The sequence below is a fragment of the Leuciscus leuciscus genome (genome assembly GCF_965113295.1).
Source record: "Leuciscus leuciscus genome assembly, chromosome: 5".
NCBI lineage: Eukaryota > Metazoa > Chordata > Actinopteri > Cypriniformes > Leuciscidae > Leuciscus > Leuciscus leuciscus.
Window position 1 is genome coordinate 51,671,749 of NC_138729.1, and position 19,201 is coordinate 51,690,949.

General features: G+C 43.7%; 2 protein-coding genes across 2 annotated transcripts in view; both read right to left on the reverse strand.

Moving 5' to 3' along the window:
* The window catches only part of LOC309499786 (cytosolic phospholipase A2 gamma-like), a 77,527-nt gene that overhangs the window by 10,329 nt on the left and 47,997 nt on the right, over nucleotides 1–19,201 (reverse strand). The window contains exons 10-11 of the mRNA XM_082171258.1: nucleotides 18,577–18,639; nucleotides 18,331–18,485 (exon numbers count right to left, since the gene is read on the reverse strand). Coding sequence (XP_082027384.1) covers nucleotides 18,331–18,485; nucleotides 18,577–18,639 — 218 coding nt within the window. The remainder of the gene's footprint in view (nucleotides 1–18,330; nucleotides 18,486–18,576; nucleotides 18,640–19,201) is intronic.
* LOC309499594 (uncharacterized protein) lies at nucleotides 512–8,549 on the reverse strand. The gene is made up of 2 exons (XM_082170887.1): nucleotides 2,293–8,549; nucleotides 512–2,169 (listed from the first exon to the last, which is right to left on the reverse strand). The coding sequence occupies exon 1, from the start codon at nucleotides 4,041–4,043 to the stop codon at nucleotides 3,267–3,269; it is 777 nt and encodes a 258-aa protein (XP_082027013.1). The 5' UTR covers nucleotides 4,044–8,549; the 3' UTR covers nucleotides 512–2,169; nucleotides 2,293–3,266.

Consider the following 19,201-nt stretch of genomic DNA (forward strand, 5'->3'; position numbering starts at 1 on the left):
GGGCTGTAGAAGCCGGACTTCATTTCGGCTGGAGGGACAGTCTCGATCGCACCCTTCGCCAGTAGGGTGGCGACCTCCGCACTCATGACAGGGGCATTGCCACCGACCAGAGATGGGGACTCGAGTTTGAGACTCGGACTCCAGTGCGACTTAAGGCGCACACAGCGTGACTTCAGACTCGACTTGAGACTCGTCCTCGAAACACTTCAGACTCGACTCGGACTCGAGCTGCGGGACTCGTGAACAATATTTATTATTAGGAAACGTCTGACGAGCTCGCTGTTATTCCCCTCCCTCCGTTACCTATAACCTGCCTACGTAACTGCTGCGCGCGGCCACACATGAGAGGACAACAAACATGTCGACTGCACCGGCCGCTGGCTGCTGTGCCATTCATCGTAAGCTTTGGGTTTAAAAACTTCAACAGAGCTGCCAACTGTCACGCATTCACCGTGAGACTCACGCGATTGACACTTTTCACACGCTCTCACGCCTGTAACGTAAACGACTCGGGGTAAATGTGAATTAGCTCAAGAATATAGGGAATATTAATATTTATAACGCATGGTCATAATTCATAAGTCGCATGTACATTTATTTTATCAATTTTCGAGATTACCTTGTTCTGTACTGTCTGATCATTACAGTTAAGAAGGGGTATCCCTTTTAAACTCCACGAAAGTTTTATCTTCTGGCCGCGAATATCAAACTTTCTGAGTTTATGAATTAAAACTACTCAAGGTAGTCAATATCGAGCTTGTAGCTTAGATCTTGAAGTTTCATTGACTTTTATAAGGTGGGTTTTCAAACACAGAGACAATTAAAAGTATAAATGGGTTTATTAATAAAATGGCACACACTAGAGATTATATAAACTACAAACATAAACGTACGTAAAAATGCAAACAAACCAATAAACATTTAACCGAACACAAAAACATGAAATGAAAGAAAGAAAGATATAGAGGGAAGATAGAGGGTAACTTAGTCCACAGACCTAAGACCTAGACACCTGGAACAGCTTTTATAGGAATCAATATACTTGCGAGTGCTCTTTTTGGTCAGGCTGAAGCTGATGCAAGAAGCGAGGATGGTGTCCTGTTTCTGCTGCGTCTTCCGGTGTCGCGGGAAGCTTGAAAGGCTCACTGAATGTGATGTTACCGAGAAAGTTCAGATTCGTCTCCCGGGATGGGAGAGGCTGGAAATCTTAGTTGCAGAGACCGGCAGCTACGACTGGAACATGGGTTCGTTCGATGGAGAAGGCCAGGGCCTCCTTCAGATGTTCCTTGGAGAAGCGCTGCGCCGGGGAGGAGGGTCCAGAGAAGTTGGATGAGTTGGAAGCGGAAGGATGAGAGAAGGAAGAGAAGAGAGAATCTTCCTTTTAACAGACATCTGTTTACGCCCTGTTTTGGGGACAGAGCGAATCAACACTTCTGATTTGTAGCGGGAAGAAGTCTTCTTTGTGTGAAGAAAAACACGCCCCCTTTTACCATATGTCTTATGAGGGAAAGGATTCATACTTAGAAATATGATATTTCCTGGAATCAAATGCATATTATTGTACCTTGCAGTCAAGATTCGTCTCCGTGAGAGGGAGAGGATTACAGAGATATTAATTATGACAGGTAAAGATTGGGGACACATAACGTTACACTTATATGCATAATTACACACAAATAAAGTTTGATTAAACACACAATAAAGTTGTCAGTGTTTCCGTTACGGCAAGTGACGACACTTTGAGAAACATAGGAATACATATCAACATTCAGTGGCTTGTTATGTGGAAGAATATCTGTTTCCAAAGTTCCAGAGTGTGTGTGTGTGTGTGTGTGTGTGTGTGTGTGTGTGTGTGTGTTCTGGAATGCCTTTGAGGCTTGGGTCGTAAAGTTTTATGGTCTGAGTTAGGGTTACAACACTATGGAGTGAATATTCTTTCAATGAATCTTCAGAATTAAAGATTTTACTCTAGCAAAACACACCTCTATTATAAGGCAAAGCTAATCACACACATACATATCGGAAAGTATACATTCAAGAGCCATATTTCTGCATGACGTTGCACTTTAGTGGCTTTCGTGTGTGTGTGTGTGTGTGTGTACGTGTGTGTGTGTTCAGAGCGGGTTTTCTGTTGAGATCGGAATGTCAGTAATGTCTTTGAAGCTCACACTGTCGAGAGGGGGGAAGCGAGTCGTAAACGGGGGTTCAGTTACAGAGTTCGCCAAGTCTGTGGGACTTAGAAAGTGTTTTCACTTTAATTAGTATATAAATTAAAAGCTCAATTTTTTTTACCCATCGAGCCATAGTCGTTACATATCCCCCTTTTTGTTAGATAAAGACCTCGGAAGGACTTTATCGAACAACAAATTAGCGCAATGGTCGATGGCAAGCGGCTGATGACTGAGGACTCAGGTCAAATGAGGTTTAGGCGAGCCCCGGATCGGGACCCCCTTTTTGCGGTTCCATAGGAAACCACCAGACACGGCTTTGTGAGCTTTGCTGTGGCTGCTCACATTTGGTAGGGTCTGGTACAGGGTGAAAGCCAAGACGGGAGTCAGGGCGTGGTCGGTTGCTGTGGAGGTACACAGCGCAGCGTCAGCTGCGGTCCAGGTATGGACACAGGTGAGGTGTTCAGGCTGGGCGGTTGCCCATGCTTGGAGGGACTGTGTTGAGTGCGAGTCCTGCCTTGGTGTTCAGGACTCAGGGTTGCTCTCTCCGTGCGATGCCGGATGCCAGACCTGGTGAGTGTGGCTGCTTTCTCGCGAACCACTGCGGCCTGCATCCTGTTAGAGGCGATAGGGAGAGAGAGAGAGAGAAGGAGAGAAAAAAAAAAAATTCCAGCGATGGAGGTCCTTAGTTGGTTTAGGACAGTCTTTTTGGTTCGCTGAGGTTGGTATGCCACATGCTTTGATGTCCCATGCATGGCTTTTTGGCACATGTGGCGTCATTGTTACGCCTGCCCCCCCCCCTTGTGCTTTGTGGCTTTACGAGCTGTGGCGCTGTGATGGCAACAGGTGCACAATGCGTATTGAAGTCTTGTGAACGCAACATGTGCGTGGTGGCAGACAGCTGTCTGAGGCACTGGTTGTCAGTGAGCTCGGATGGCCTGCGAGGGTGGTGGAGGGGTAAGTGGTGGCATAGGAAAAGTCTGTTCATCAGAGGCCCGCATGACTTTCTTTGTACACAGCGGAGGTAGCGTTTTAGCGGCTCTGAGGCGTGCAGTGTAGTTGGTAAAGTTCGTTTGTGCTGTGTAATCACTGCAATGGTTAGGGTGGGTGGGTGGGTTGTCTGTATGTGGCGCAGACATTGGTTTGGTTACTCAACTGCAGGTCAGTCAGGACCTTGAAGCAGTAGGTGTCAGTGTTCGTTTTCTGTGTCTGTGTCAGACGTGGCTGCACTGTCTTCATCTGTGATGTAAGAAGACTCTGCCTCACCAGTGTTCTGGAGAGAGTGGTTACAGGTTCGACGGTCTGGGCTTGGAGTTCTGGACGGCGGGTGATGCTGGTTCCAGAATCTTTCCGAGCGGTCGGTCCGACGCTTTGGACGGGCACCGTCACAGTCGTGCCGCCACCTGCTGGCCTGGAACGGTGTTGATTCTCTGTGGTAAGGTCTGTGTGCCGACGAAGATCGTCCAGGGCATTTTGAAGTCTTTCAACTTCCTGTTGTAGCGTTGTGTCCGTCTCGTCCTCTTCCTCGGTCAGGAAGATTAGCTGGTCTAGCCGACTCTGTGTGTGGGCTCGGTCCTTCCGGGCTTCTGTGGCCTGGAGCTGTAGTGCGGCTGTCTTTTGCTGCAGGTCGGCGTTGCTCCTTTCGCTGTCCCGGGCCCTGGCGACGAGTTTGAGTGCGAGGTCTCCGAAGATTTTGGACAGCTGCTCGTGGCTGTATGTCTGGGCTGGATCATGGGGCTCGAACTGGCTCAGGTCTGTGTCCCGTTGCTCTTGGCTCGAGCGATGTGGGTCCTGGGGCAGCACGGTCTTTGTTATGTCCCTCAGCCATGCCTCAAGGTCGTCCCAGCGGACTGCAGGACAGGGTGAGCTCGACATCTCGGCTTACTGTTGGCGAGAGAAGCACAGCACACACAAAAAGAGACAAAATGCAAGTTTGTTTTAGGGTCAAATGAGCTATACTCATACGGGCTATGCCGTTTATGAGAATTTCGGGGCTAACTGATGCCGACAGTTAGCTGAGCCAATTTCGTGGGTATGGATGAAACCCACAATAGAAATTTGGACAGGCGGTAGCCTGGGGGTCGTTTTAGCGACGCCCGCTTTGATCGTCACTCTATTATTCAGCTTTTCCTGGGGTCTCTCTTAGGTTCTGTGTCTAAGTGAAATGAAAGAAACAAATCACAACAGAGTGGAGAAAGAGACAAGGTTGAAGGTAGGGAAGATCAGAGGGAAACACAACACAAGGAAGTGAATTGGTCTGCAATGAAATGTCACAAACAATAACACGGGGAGCGTTATTTAAGGAAAATAAATCAAATAAGATAAAATAAAATAAAATAAAGAGGCCTAAGCCTTATTAACACTGCGAGAGTTCCTGATCGGGCCAGGAGATGCGTGGGTTATCGGGACAGGACCTCGAAAGAAAGTGTGTCTTAGAGAGAGAAAGGTGAGTCCAAGCACTTAAAATACACCCGAAGGAATAGCTAGTATTCTGTGGTTCCTAATAAGTGGATGGGTTCTATCAAATTTTAGTTCACCTGGGGTGAATAGAGGTCATCCAGGTGGAAACCAGCGGGCGCGGTCAGACCCTCCGACGGTCCCAACACCAGAAGGAGTGCAGTGTCAGTAACGTCGGACAGATGATCCCCGCCCACCGGAAACCAACCAGTGATGACGTCTCATTCACCACAGTGCACTGACTGAGTCCTGCCAATAGATACACAATGAGGGATTACAATGTTAGACTTAAAGTAAATTAAGGCTTTCTGGTTTCATCAAATTGAGTAAATAGGTATGCAGGAGTCAGAGGCAAAGGCTTTACTAAAATAATGATACAACAAAGGAAATTACGATAATTGGTTGTAATTATCAGAATAACCTACCCCCCCCCCCTTGGAGAGACTGGAGAAAGAGGGAAGAGAAAAATAATTATCAATGAAATAAAATTTGAATAAACAACACAGGTTTGAGACGCAGGCAGAGGAAAAGGCCCCGGCAGTGGGTTTGTGCCACAAGGGTGAGGGCCGTGTTTCCTCTCAGTGGTCCACCTGGTTGAATAGACACAATTTGAAAAATGCAAACTTGTTTAAATTAAAATTCAAATAAGCATGCAATGAGAGGTCCAAAATAATAATAATAAGGAAGGAAAGAAAATTAGAATGATAACAGTGATGTATCAATACTAAAAATAATCAAAACTGAAATTCAGAATGACTTCCTATAATCCTTACAATAACACTGAGGTTATTAGTATGGATCATAAAAATAATCAAACGAAAAGGGGAGCAAGGAGACACTTCAATTGCAGACTGGGGGTTAAACAGATATTGATAAGTCGACCCAAGATCGCCACACGGTGGCGTGCTTCTTCCTAGGTGGCCCTTATCAATGAACTGAGTGACTCAAATCTAAGCTTTAATTCAAAACGTTTTTTTTTTTTTCGAACTTCACTTGAGGTGTGAAAATCAAAACAGAAAAGAGAATTGTCTAACTCCAAATAACATCAGCATAAGCTAAGCTTTGAATGCAGGTAAGTATTTGGGAGCTAGACTCGGGGAAAAGGAGAGAAAATTAAATTGAAAGCAGGTATTATCTTAGAACGCCACGAGATGGCGTAGTTGCGCTCGCGCAGGCTGACGTCAGTGGGAGGCGACGCTCACGCAGGATGACGTCGGTTGGGGGCGCGTAATTTGAGAACTGCCCCAGACTTAGAGGCTGCCCTCTAGTGTTGGTCAGTGGCGTAATTCAGCAGATTTTTTTTTTTGAATCACGTGGTGTTTTGCGCTTCTGTTGCATGCGGAAGACTGACGCGAGTTTCACAACATGTGACTAACAGGAATTACACATTATGCATTACACATTGAGACGGTTTTAGAATAAGAACAGGGATTATCATCTTTTCTTAATTCATAAAACTGGTCTCCAATTTACACATTATATATTATACACATGAGACGGTTTAAAGAAGGAGAACAGGGATTATCATCCGTTTTCTTAATTCATAAAACTGGCCTCCAATTACATATTATACATATAAAACGGTTTACATAACAACAGGTATTAAAACTTCGTGTTTTAATCACTAGAAACTGTGAGCAAACAGGCGTTGAACATCTATTTACTTAAGCTGTGAGCACAACAGGCATCAGAACAGCTGTGAGCAGGACTTATCATCTGCTCATCTCCCATAAGCATTAATCAAAATAGCACTTTTATGATTTTTGCGTAGGTTTACGAAATTGGATCGCGAGGCCAATTTCTGACCAGGAGTTATCGTTAACGTATTAATAAGGCCTATTACGACTGAAAAACTATCAGATTTACGTCTTCGTCCTAAAAGAGATCCTTCGTCTTCATTTAGTCGGTTTAAATCATGTTACATGTATCAACTGCAAAGAGTTTTGCTTCGTCTTTACAGAGACAGATGTAATGTCATGAACTGCAGTTTTAGCAGAGCTGGGCTGGCTTTGTGCCCGCGATCAGCTGGGTGAGTTCGCCTTGGCGACTTATCTCACACTTCAAAACGCGCGTATAGCCTACAATTATTAATACCAATAATACACATTCAACTGAAACTGAATTTGCCCACAAAAATGAAGTTTGAAACTGCCCGCATTCTCCACCATAATAATGTAACGTAAACGACTCGGGGTAAATGTGAATTAGCTCAAGAATATAGGGAATATTAATATTTATAACGCATGGTCATAATTCATAAGTCGCATGTACATTTATTTTATCAATTTTCGAGATTACCTTGTTCTGTACTGTCTGATCATTACAGTTAAGAAGGGGTATCCCTTTTAAACTCCACGAAAGTTTTATCTTCTGGCCGCGAATATCAAACTTTCTGAGTTTATGAATTAAAACTACTCAAGGTAGTCAATATCGAGCTTGTAGCTTAGATCTTGAAGTTTCATTGACTTTTATAAGGTGGGTTTTCAAACACAGAGACAATTAAAAGTATAAATGGGTTTATTAATAAAATGGCACACACTAGAGATTATATAAACTACAAACATAAACGTACGTAAAAATGCAAACAAACCAATAAACATTTAACCGAACACAAAAACATGAAATGAAAGAAAGAAAGATATAGAGGGAAGATAGAGGGTAACTTAGTCCACAGACCTAAGACCTAGACACCTGGAACAGCTTTTATAGGAATCAATATACTTGCGAGTGCTCTTTTTGGTCAGGCTGAAGCTGATGCAAGAAGCGAGGATGGTGTCCTGTTTCTGCTGCGTCTTCCGGTGTCGCGGGAAGCTTGAAAGGCTCACTGAATGTGATGTTACCGAGAAAGTTCAGATTCGTCTCCCGGGATGGGAGAGGCTGGAAATCTTAGTTGCAGAGACCGGCAGCTACGACTGGAACATGGGTTCGTTCGATGGAGAAGGCCAGGGCCTCCTTCAGATGTTCCTTGGAGAAGCGCTGCGCCGGGGAGGAGGGTCCAGAGAAGTTGGATGAGTTGGAAGCGGAAGGATGAGAGAAGGAAGAGAAGAGAGAATCTTCCTTTTAACAGACATCTGTTTACGCCCTGTTTTGGGGACAGAGCGAATCAACACTTCTGATTTGTAGCGGGAAGAAGTCTTCTTTGTGTGAAGAAAAACACGCCCCCTTTTACCATATGTCTTATGAGGGAAAGGATTCATACTTAGAAATATGATATTTCCTGGAATCAAATGCATATTATTGTACCTTGCAGTCAAGATTCGTCTCCGTGAGAGGGAGAGGATTACAGAGATATTAATTATGACAGGTAAAGATTGGGGACACATAACGTTACACTTATATGCATAATTACACACAAATAAAGTTTGATTAAACACACAATAAAGTTGTCAGTGTTTCCGTTACGGCAAGTGACGACACTTTGAGAAACATAGGAATACATATCAACATTCAGTGGCTTGTTATGTGGAAGAATATCTGTTTCCAAAGTTCCAGAGTGTGTGTGTGTGTGTGTGTGTGTGTGTGTGTGTGTGTGTGTGTGTGTGTGTTCTGGAATGCCTTTGAGGCTTGGGTCGTAAAGTTTTATGGTCTGAGTTAGGGTTACAACACTATGGAGTGAATATTCTTTCAATGAATCTTCAGAATTAAAGATTTTACTCTAGCAAAACACACCTCTATTATAAGGCAAAGCTAATCACACACATACATATCGGAAGGTATACATTCAAGAGCCATATTTCTGCATGACGTTGCACTTTAGTGGCTTTCGTGTGTGTGTGTGTGTGTGTGTACGTGTGTGTGTGTTCAGAGCGGGTTTTCTGTTGAGATCGGAATGTCAGTAATGTCTTTGAAGCTCACACTGTCGAGAGGGGGGAAGCGAGTCGTAAACGGGGGTTCAGTTACAGAGTTCGCCAAGTCTGTGGGACTTAGAAAGTGTTTTCACTTTAATTAGTATATAAATTAAAAGCTCAATTTTTTTTACCCATCGAGCCATAGTCGTTACACGCCACACATCCATTTTCTCACGCACAGAAAAATCGCGAAGCAAAGAGGACACGGAGACCGACAGACTAGACAGAGTAGGTTACTTATGATAGAAAAAAATCTCAGCTCTCAAATTCTGTCAATTCTATTACGAAATTCAAACAATAAATACAGTTTTGGCGCTTGTAAATGTGACGTGACATATCCCTAACGGCACGTGAACCGATCCTTTCTACTAGCTAATAGTAAATAAACACGAACGCTGTTGAAAGATACAGTACAACTTACCGAAATGTATATTCCTCATACATGATATCGATCAATCAGTGTTTTTCAGTGTTTTTCATCCACGGAAAGGGGTCAATAAAAGTATATTTTTATAATAGTATATTTCACATAATTTGGTTCATTGCAATAGTGTTTTGCATTTAGCTACAATGTGATGTTTTGCAGTTTTGCACTAAATAGGAGTATGTCAATTTTAGTACTGTAAGTGTAAGGTATAACATTTTTATATATTTGGTCTTATAGCCCTACAGAGCCAGCACAATAGGAGCCAAGGCCTTTCATTATAATTCAGCGACAGACAAGAGAGTCCTTTTTCTTCAGAAACTAAATTTTTGGTCTGTACTGTATGTTCATGCTACAAGGCAAAATACAGATATTAACTTAAAAGTAAAGCATTCTTGGTGTTTTTGTCATGTTGCAATAGCCTGTTTACATTGATTATATACCAAAATCAAAGCTGATACTGTAATAAATAAAGGAGTCATAATAACATATTACATGCTTTGAATTCCTTATATATAGCTATGCAGTGTTCTAAGCAGCCTGGATGGGTCGCTGTACGTGATGCAACACTTATTATAACCACAATAGACTTGAGACTTGACTTGGACTCTAGCTCAAAGACTTGAGACTTGACTTGGACTCTAGCTCAGAGACTTGAGACTTGACTTGGACTCTAGCTCAAAGACTTGAGACTTGTGAGCATCTCTGCCACCGACCATAGTGAAGCGGACTCCTCTGAAGCGGGGAGGAGACCGTGCGAACTGAATCGCGTAGCCGAGCCTGATGGTTCTCGCAACCCAGCAGGACAGCCTGGAAAGCTCTAGCCAGGCTCCCAGGAACTGTACTAGCGGGGTCATGCGAACCACAGATGTACTCTCGGTGGTGCAGCGAGGCAGAATGACCGGCCCAGGCGTGGGTGGCATAGCGGCCCGGTGCGGGGACACGGTCATCAGCCGACGCCCTGCCAGAGGAGGCCAGGGAAGGACCAGCGTTCCACGGGGCGTGCTCTGGCAGGGGTCTGGCGACAGAGGGGGAAGAGAGTGGCGAGGCTCGTGAGCGGCACGCACTGTCATCCGAGAACTCTGTGCACTCAGAGATGGGTGTGTCAGTTGGGAAGGAGCGGCCCTGCTACCGTCTCCTGGAAAGAACTGATCGCCATCTCTGAGCAGCCCGTCTCAGGAGCACCGCTTAGCCTGGTGTTTAGCGGTGCGCGAGGCGCGGGGCGGGAGAGGGCTGTGGTGCCTTCCTGCGGCTTCCTCCACGACGCGGCCTGGATGAAGGCTGCTGCTGGGGCCGTGCGGGAGGGGTGGGAGCCGCGGGAGTGTGCCCTCGGCGGTGAGCGGACTGAGGCACCTTTGCCGACGGCTGGGTGGAGGCAGCAGCGGGGGCAGGACATGTTTTAGAGCCTCAGTCTGCTTCTGGGCAGTCGAGAACTGCTGGCCGCCGAAGAGGCCAGCCTGGGATATAGGGATGTGGAGGAAACGAGTTCGCTCGGCCTCCCGCATATCGGCCAGGTTTGGCCACAGGTGTCTCTCCTGGATCACACATGTGGACATCACCTGACCCAGGGAGTGTGCGGTCACTTTCGTTGCTCGGAGAGCAAAGTCGGTGGCGGCACGCAGCTCATCAAAAAGCCCTGGGTCAGTCCTCCCCTCGTGCATGACCCTGAGCATCTGGGCCTGGTAGACCTGCAGAGTGGCCATGGCATGCAGTGAGACGGCTGCTGCCCCGCGGCTCTATAGGCCTTCGCCACGAGAGTGGAGGAGAACCTACAGGCTTTGGAGGGGTGCTTTCGGTCGCCGCGGGAAGAAGCACTCTGTGGACACAGTTGCATTGCAACAGAGAGTTTCAAGACCTCGTGACCTCCTCATGCACATCCAGGAAGAAAGGTATTGGGGTTGGACGCTGACGGCGGTCAGCAGCCGCACCCAAAAACCAATCGACCAGTCACGAGCGCACAGGGCCGGGTGGCGGGGACCACTCGAGCCCAATGGCTGCGGCTGCCCGGGAAAGCATGGCCGTCAGCTCGGGATCAGACTCGGGCAATGCTGGCACGCCCGAAGGCGGCAGCACAGCCGAATCGTCATCTCCCGAGGACTCCTGCCCACCTTGCGATGCAGCGATTGACATCGTCTCATAATCTGGAGTGCCGAAAGAGACCCGCGGCATCGTCCCTCGGCGTGCCGCGGGTCTCTTTCGGCACTCCAGATTATGAGACGATGTCAATTGGGCAGGGCTCAATCGGGACGCTCTCGGGTTGCGCTGTATGAGATGGGGGTGTGGAGCATGGAAGAGTCGGCGCTTTATTCCACACCGTCACCCTCAGGTCACCCTGGCCACCAGCCGAAGTAACAACTCTCGTGGAGGAGGTAGATCGTGGTGTGGATGAGGGGACTCTCCCTCGAATGAGATCATTGAGTCTCGACTGTAACAGCGCGATGGTCATGTTCCCGCAGTGGGAACTCGTAGTGACCACGAAAGGGAACGACAGCTCTCGACCTGTGGTTAGAAGCAGAGTTTATAGTTTGCATGACATGTGGACTCAATAAATCCTTATCTTGAGCAAAATAAGCAAGCTGACATTCAGTACAACCTGTGTCTTTTATTTAGAATACATACAGATGTCATTTACGTCTTTTATTTTGTCAAGAGATTTAAAGCACCATTTTTGAAGAGTGCGCATGTGCGAACGTGCTCTACTATGTAAGAACGAGCCAATGATTGAGTCTGGAAATAAAGCAAAATAACTGAGAAAAATGAGAAATAGTCCTCAGATGTCATGTCTGTAATTTATATCAAAACATCTAGCGTTAATTCGATCTCAAACAGTTTAATTAAAATAAGTTATTACTCCACCACGTGCGTGAATTAATAAATGTTGATATATAACAGCCCCATACTGTTAAAACTAATCGTGGTGTTGATATATTTTTATACTGCTGACTCTATAGAACAGTGGCATGGAAAACTAACTTTATCGCGCTCCGAGAGCCAAGGCCGCATTAATGCACGGGCTTACCTGGGCTGAAGCCCAGGGGCCTCCCAAGTTCAAGTCAAGTCAAGTTTATTTGTATAGCGCTTTTCACAATACAGATTGTATCAAAGCAGCTTCACAGTATTAAGTTAAAATAATACAACAAAGTTTGTTTCAAGAGGAATTTATTGATTGATAAAATTAAATTAAATATCCCCAAAATATCCCCAACTGAGCAAGCCAAAGACAACAGTGGCAAGGAACCGAAAAACTCCATCAAGTGACCTAATGGTGTCCTAAAACTCCATCAGGTGACCTAATGGAGAAAAAAAACCTTGGGAGAACCCAGGCTCAGTCGGGGGCCAGTTCTCCTCTGGCATTTATGAGCTAGAGGCCGGATTGTAGTTTGAACTGTATGATTATATGAATGCCTGGCTGAAGAGATGCGACTTTAATCTAGTTTTAAACTGGGAGAGCGAGTCTGAGCAACGAACAGTATCAGGAAGACTATTCCAGAGTTTTGGAGCCAAAGTTCAGTTCTGCTGAACTTTTCATGCCCTAGTCGGTACGTGGGAAGCGGTCCTGACACAATGATCGTTGTTTCAGGCGATGTGCTGCGTACCGTATCGATTAGATTCCTGAAGTCTTTCTTCAGAATCTCCGTCTGGCGCAGCCTGATGTCGTTCACTCCCGCGTGCAGGACCACAGTTCCGACGTGCTCGTCACCGTTCAGGATCTCGGGAACGCGAGCAGCGATTTCAGAAACACGAGCACCAGGAAAGCAGTGACTGTGCACCTTACTTTTACCTAACGTAGCGTGTACGTGCCGAACGATGGAATCGCTGATGATCACAGCATCGCGTTCTGTTTCGCGTAGAGGGGAGAAGCGGTTTTGTGTGGATAACTCGAAAACTGGGAGGGTCGGAGAAAGTCTTGGTCTAAACCTGACTCGCGTCTTCCGCTGCGGAACCACCCAGGCTTCGTGGTGGCGTGTTGGAGCCGGAGTGAACGAGACCATGGCTGATTGCGACCGATGCTGAGGAACGCACGGAGTAGACGCGGTCGGAGTCAGCGGGTTAGTAACGTTAAACACTGATTTGTGTGCATCGGCGCGTGATGTTTCAAGAGCCAAACACCGGTCTCTCAGCTCGGCCTGTCTCAATAAAAGGTTGTGGATCTGTTTCTCAACAGCTTCCAGCTCAGACTGCAGTGCGTGAAGCTCAAATGTGTCCTCACCTGCACCAAACGGTAGACTACTTACATCTGATATATTCGCCATTTTAACAGATGGACAGTGAGTTAGCAACGAAGCTACCAGTGATGCTATCAATATTAATACTAATTTATATTATAAGTTTGTTTGTAAGTGAGTGTGGAGAAGACGCGTTCAGCCGTGATCCACGGACGTAACCTTTAAGAGTATGCAGCGTTGGATCACTAATAGGCTTGAGACGCGTCTGCTCAACAGTCCGCGTTGTAACAATGAGGTTTGAGCAGTAGTGCTTCTCAGTGAGGAAAAGTAGAAAATGTTCGTTGTAAGCGAGTTTAAAGAGAAAAATCAAGAATTATAAATCAAATCGATAGAGCTCCAAAAACAACAACGCATTCAGACGCAACGCATGATAATAACAGGACAAGACATTACTCACCGTGTTTGTTGAGTGTTTCTTACTCACCTGAGCTTTTATGAACTCAAAGGCGCGAGCGAAAATAAATAAATAAAAATAGCTGAGCGCACGGGTGGCGAGTTAACAGGCTAGCGAATTACTAGCGTGTTGTGCTAGTAGTAACGGAAGCTAGCGATGTCAGGGTTGGGTAAGCTGTATTTAGTAGTAATATAAACAACTAGAAATTGTAGTAAATGATGGTTCAAAACAAGGAAATACGAGGCTAAGACGGAGCTTACAGCACCGAAGCAAACACACTCACAGCAGGCAGCGAGGCAGACAGGAGCAAAATGAAGTTCAGGGGCCTCCCATGTTCAGGTTCATGATGAGCTGAAATGGTCATATTGTTTTAACTTGTCAGATTTTGTCGCTGTATGTCGCTAGTCGCTTGTGGACGTTGGTAGTGCTTTCGCTCTAATGTTATTGTTATGGTGCGTTCACACCAAACGCGAATAGCGCGTCAGGCGCGAGTGATTTCAATGTTAAGTCAATGCAAAGACGCGTTTACGCACGTCTAGAGGTCCCGCGGCGCGAATGAGGCGTTACGGTGCGTGTCCACTACAGCGGCAAAAGTCCGCTCAGTGCCGCTGGCAACGCTGTAACGTCTCCGCTTTGGGGTGTGTCTGTTGCAAGTGTGTTTAATCTAAGTTTTTTTTCAACACACGGACAGTATAATCATCAGCGATGTACGCGATTACATTTAGAAATAGACAAGCTTTGTTTCCAAATGTACCAAGCAATGATCCTTTCAATTTTATAAACTTTTATAAACCCAGCCAATATAATCACAATTAAACACATCCAAAATAAAATCTTTAACATGTATAAAACAACTGCAAAGCGTCTAATTTGTAAACAAAATGATTTACGCACTAAATCCAGCATAAACTCACTGAGACTGTCGACAGTCGAAAATATCCCGTTACAGTTCAGTAGTAATGATTTCATGAACTTCTTCACTGAGAAAATAGAAAGCATCAGAACCACAATTGTAAACGTTCAATCTTCAATTGCGCCTTATAATTCAGCTTCAATTATCACCCCGCAAGAACAATTACAGTGCTTTACAACTATAGAACAAAAAGAGTTAAATAAACGTATCACTACATCTAAAACAACAACATGTTTATTAGATCCTATACCAACTAAACTACTGAAAGAAGTGTTACCTGTAGTGGAAGAGCCTCTCCTCAATATTATTAACTCGTCTTTATCTTTAGGTCATGTTCCAAGAACATTTAAACTGGCAGTTATAAAACCTCTCATTAAGAAACCATAATTAGATCATAATAATCTAGCAAATTATAGACCCATTTCAAATCTTCCATTTATGTCTAAAATATTAGAAAAAGTGGTGTCCGCTCAACTGGGCTCTTTCTTGCAACAAAATGATATCTATGAAAAGTTTCAGTCTGGATTCAGACCGCATCATAGCACTGAAACTGCGCTCGTTAAAATCACAAATGATTTACTTTTAGCTTCTGACCAAGGCTGTATCTCAATACTAGTTTTACTTGATCTTAGTGCTGCGTTCGATACTATAGATCACACATTACTCTTAGATCGACTACAAAATTATACTGGTGTTCAAGGACAAGCATTAAGCTGGTTCAAATCATACCTATCTGACCGCTACCATTTTGTCTATTTAAATGGAGAAAAATCGATCATAACTCCAGTAAACTATGGAGTGCCCTCTGTTATTCTCAATATATATTATGCCACTTGGAAATATTATAAGGAAACATGGAATTAGTTTCCATTGTTATGCTGATGACACTCAAATATATATTTCATCACGGCCGGATGAAAACGCTAAATTTTCCAAATTGACAGACTGTGTTAAAGATATAAAAGATTGGATGACGCGTAATTTTCTTTTATTAAATCCAGACAAGACAGAGGTAATACTTATCGGTTCAAAAAACCGCCCACAAAACCTTGCACAATACAACTTTAACATCATAGGATGTCCTGTTACTTTATCCTCTACAGTAAAAGACCTGCGTGTTATTCTCGATTGCAACCTGTCTTTTGAAAATCATATTTCATATGTTACAAAAACAGCCTTTTTCCACCTTAGAAACATTGCTAAGCTACGTAATATGCTATCAGTTTCTGATGCAGAAAAGTTAGTTCATGCATTCATGACCTCGAGACTGGATTACTGTAATGCTTTATTAGCTGGTTGTCCTGCATCCTCAATAAACAAGCTACAGTTAGTCCAAAATGCTGCCGCTAGAGTTCTTACGAGATCAAGAAAATATGATCATATAACACCGATTTTATCATCACTGCATTGGTTACCTATAAAGTTCCGTATTAATTATAAGATATTGCTACTGACTTATAAAGCCCTAAACGGCTTAGCTCCAGTCTATTTAACGGATCTTCTATCACCCTATAATCCATCGCGCTCTTTAAGATCACTAAATTCAAGGCTTTTGGTCATACCTAGGATATCCAGAACCACCAAAGGAGGGAGAGCATTTTCACATTTGGCTCCAAAACTCTGGAATAGTCTTCCTGATACTGTTCGTTGCTCAGACTCGCTCTCCCAGTTTAAAACTAGATTAAAGTCGCATCTCTTCAGCCAGGCATTCATATAATCCTACAGTTCAAACTACAATCCGGCCTCTAACTCATAAATGCCAGAGGAGAACTGGCCCCCGACTGAGCCTGGGTTCTCCCAAGGTTTTTTTTTTCTCCATTAGGTCACCTGATGGAGTTTTAGGACACCATTAGGTCACTTGATGGAGTTTTTCGGTTCCTTGCCACTGTTGCCTTTGGCTTGCTCAGTTGGGGATATTTTGGGGATATTTAATTTAATTTTATCAATCAATAAATTCCTCTTGAAACAAACTTTGTTGTATTATTTTAATTTAATACTGTGAAGCTGCTTTGATACAATCTGTATTGTGAAAAGCGCTATACAAATAAACTTGACTTGACTTGACTTCACAGTTTCTTTTCCATGCATCATTTTATTATATCCATGTTTGTGGTTAGTTACAGTAAATCATATAAAACCGTGAAATCGCCCTCGAACTCCTCTGTCTTGCATGCACTGCACTCGAGACGGTGACGGGAGCTGAGCTTCACTGAAAGGCTTCTTTCCTATTGGTTGTCGCTCGCGAAAATCGCTTCTCATTTGCATAAAGTTGAAATTTAGTTGCTGTGTGTGGTTGTTAAATAAAATGTCTTGTGTTTATGTGCTCTGTGATATGTTAATAACAATGTTAAAATTGAAAACAATATTAAAAAAGTTACTATTGTAGGTCTCGAAAGAAATTAATGCATTCTGTGATGTAGATTACCTAGATATTACACTTTTTTTAAAATGAGACTATAAATCGAGGGGATGGGGGGCCTACAAAACCTCTCAGCCCCGGGGCCTTACATTAGGTTAAGGCGGCTCTGCCGAGAGCCCTCTGGTGGTCAGGAATATTTCCGTTGTGTTGCGGCTTTATTTCATGTGAGTTGGGGCTTTATTTCATTGTGTTGCAGCTTATTTCCGTTGAGCCACAACACAACGGTTTAAGTTTGTTGTGTTGTGAACTTATGTTTGCTTTTTAAATTTCGTTGTGTTGTGCACTACTGGGCCACTGTAACTAACCCTTTAAGCTCAAGCAGCGCGATCGAAAAAAAATGCTAACTGCGCCAATTATTGTGCAGAACATACACACTGGAGTCAGTCAGCATTTGGTTACCGTGTTTTTATTGTTGCATGTTTATGTTGAGAAAAACAATCACATGCTTGAGTGAGAAAACAAGCTGCGCTGTGCTGCGAGACGTTTCAGAGACACGGATATCGGTGTGCTAAGCGAAGTTTCTAACAGCACTTTACATTTTCTGTTCTTAAACTGATCAAAAGTAATTCCATTTTGTAAGATCATTTAGTTAGATAATTTTCATCAAAGTAATTCCAACCTTCGCGAGGCAGACGACAACATTATGTGATGAAATACAATCAACTTGTTAACACGCTCCACAGCGCCACCCAGTGGATTTAATTATAACAGCGAGTTAGTGCTGAGTATTTATCATGGATTCACTGCATTTACGGCCGGCAAAGCAACGTAGTAAAATTAAAATAGTATTTTATTTTTCGAATAATAATTAGAGATCGAAAATTTGAATATTCGTGCACCCCCCTAGTGTCTACCATGTGCTGCGGGTTTTCATGTGTGGTATCGGTAACTTGCAACGATGGAGATATGAGCTGTGTGTCATCTGAAGGTTTCAGATCCAGTCTTTAGATCCAAACAGACGCTACTGTAAGATCATTTTGCGGCTCACACACCTGTAAGTAAATGCGGTTGTCAATCCCAAAAAATGACAGTGTGAACATAGTTATTTACAGGAGTGACAACTGCATTCTATGGCTGAGATGTGTGTAAATGTAACCGTATTAAGGACTCATACAGTACTGAGTGACAATCGTATTATGCTGCTGTGTGAATGTGGCCACATTTTAAACTTTTTTTATTTATTTCATAATGGAAATAAGCTCTCCAGGTATTAGGCCTAGAACTCATTAAGATATATGCCACATAAAAATGGCTAAAATGAAAATGGTTTTCTTTCTTGTTTTTACTGTAAATCATGCACAGTGTTTGTAATTACCTGTCAATGTCAAAAATCTATTTTTGTGCCCCACTGAATAAAGTTATACAGGTTTGGAACAACATGAGTGCAAATAAAGGATGATTGAATTTACATTTATAGTGGATCCATTCCTTTAAATCAGATTTTATGAGAGCATTATTATATAGAGAGAATTATATAATACCGTGAAAGGATCACCGTCACTGAAATCCAGGGAAATGATGAGGTCGATGTCTCTCTCTTTTCTCAGCACTGAGAAGTAGGGTGAGTTCAGTAACAGTCCAGCGTCTTCATAGTCTCTCGTCTCACTTTCCATAAGAGCGGCGGGCACTGCTTCATCTGACAGTATTGGAGTGATAGATCACAGTGTGAAATGAGTCTGTTTATTATTCGCACTGAATTGCCAGTTAACAAACGAGTCTGTTCTCACCTTTCATGCCGTAAAGGAAGTTATAGTTCCTGCCCCAGACCCACTGATTCTGCCGGCCAATATCTGTAGTGCCGACAACAAATACACTATTCAGATTAAAGGATTATTCTAAGAATAATCTCTTGATTACTCTAAGGTTCTAATCAAATACCATTTTTGGCTGTATATTTTTTCTCAACGGACAATATGGTTCTTTGGAGATAAAATGTTTCATCATAAGTTCTTCCGTTTTTAACTTTAAACACACAATTTGGTTCCTAAGGAATTAGAAAATAAAAACAACTTGGTGGAAAGCAGTAGTTTCATTTGAAACAGTCACTTGTCACTTGATGCGTCTCACAACCGAAGGGGCCTCCTCTCGGAGATTGCATGTAAATGAAGATGTGTGTAAATGTACGTGTTTTACCAACTTTTTCCAATTTTGAAGTTATTTCTAGCAAGACATTACTATTGAAGCATTTACAATATTTGCTTGCTCTATTTTGTTGTTGATCATTAAAGCATTATGCTGCCTCAGAAGCCTGTCTGAAATCAGTTTTGAGGTAGTATCTTTGTGTGCAAACACTGCCTACAAAGTCATTGCCTGATAGAACTGGCCTCAGAATGCAAAGGCCACCTCTGGTGA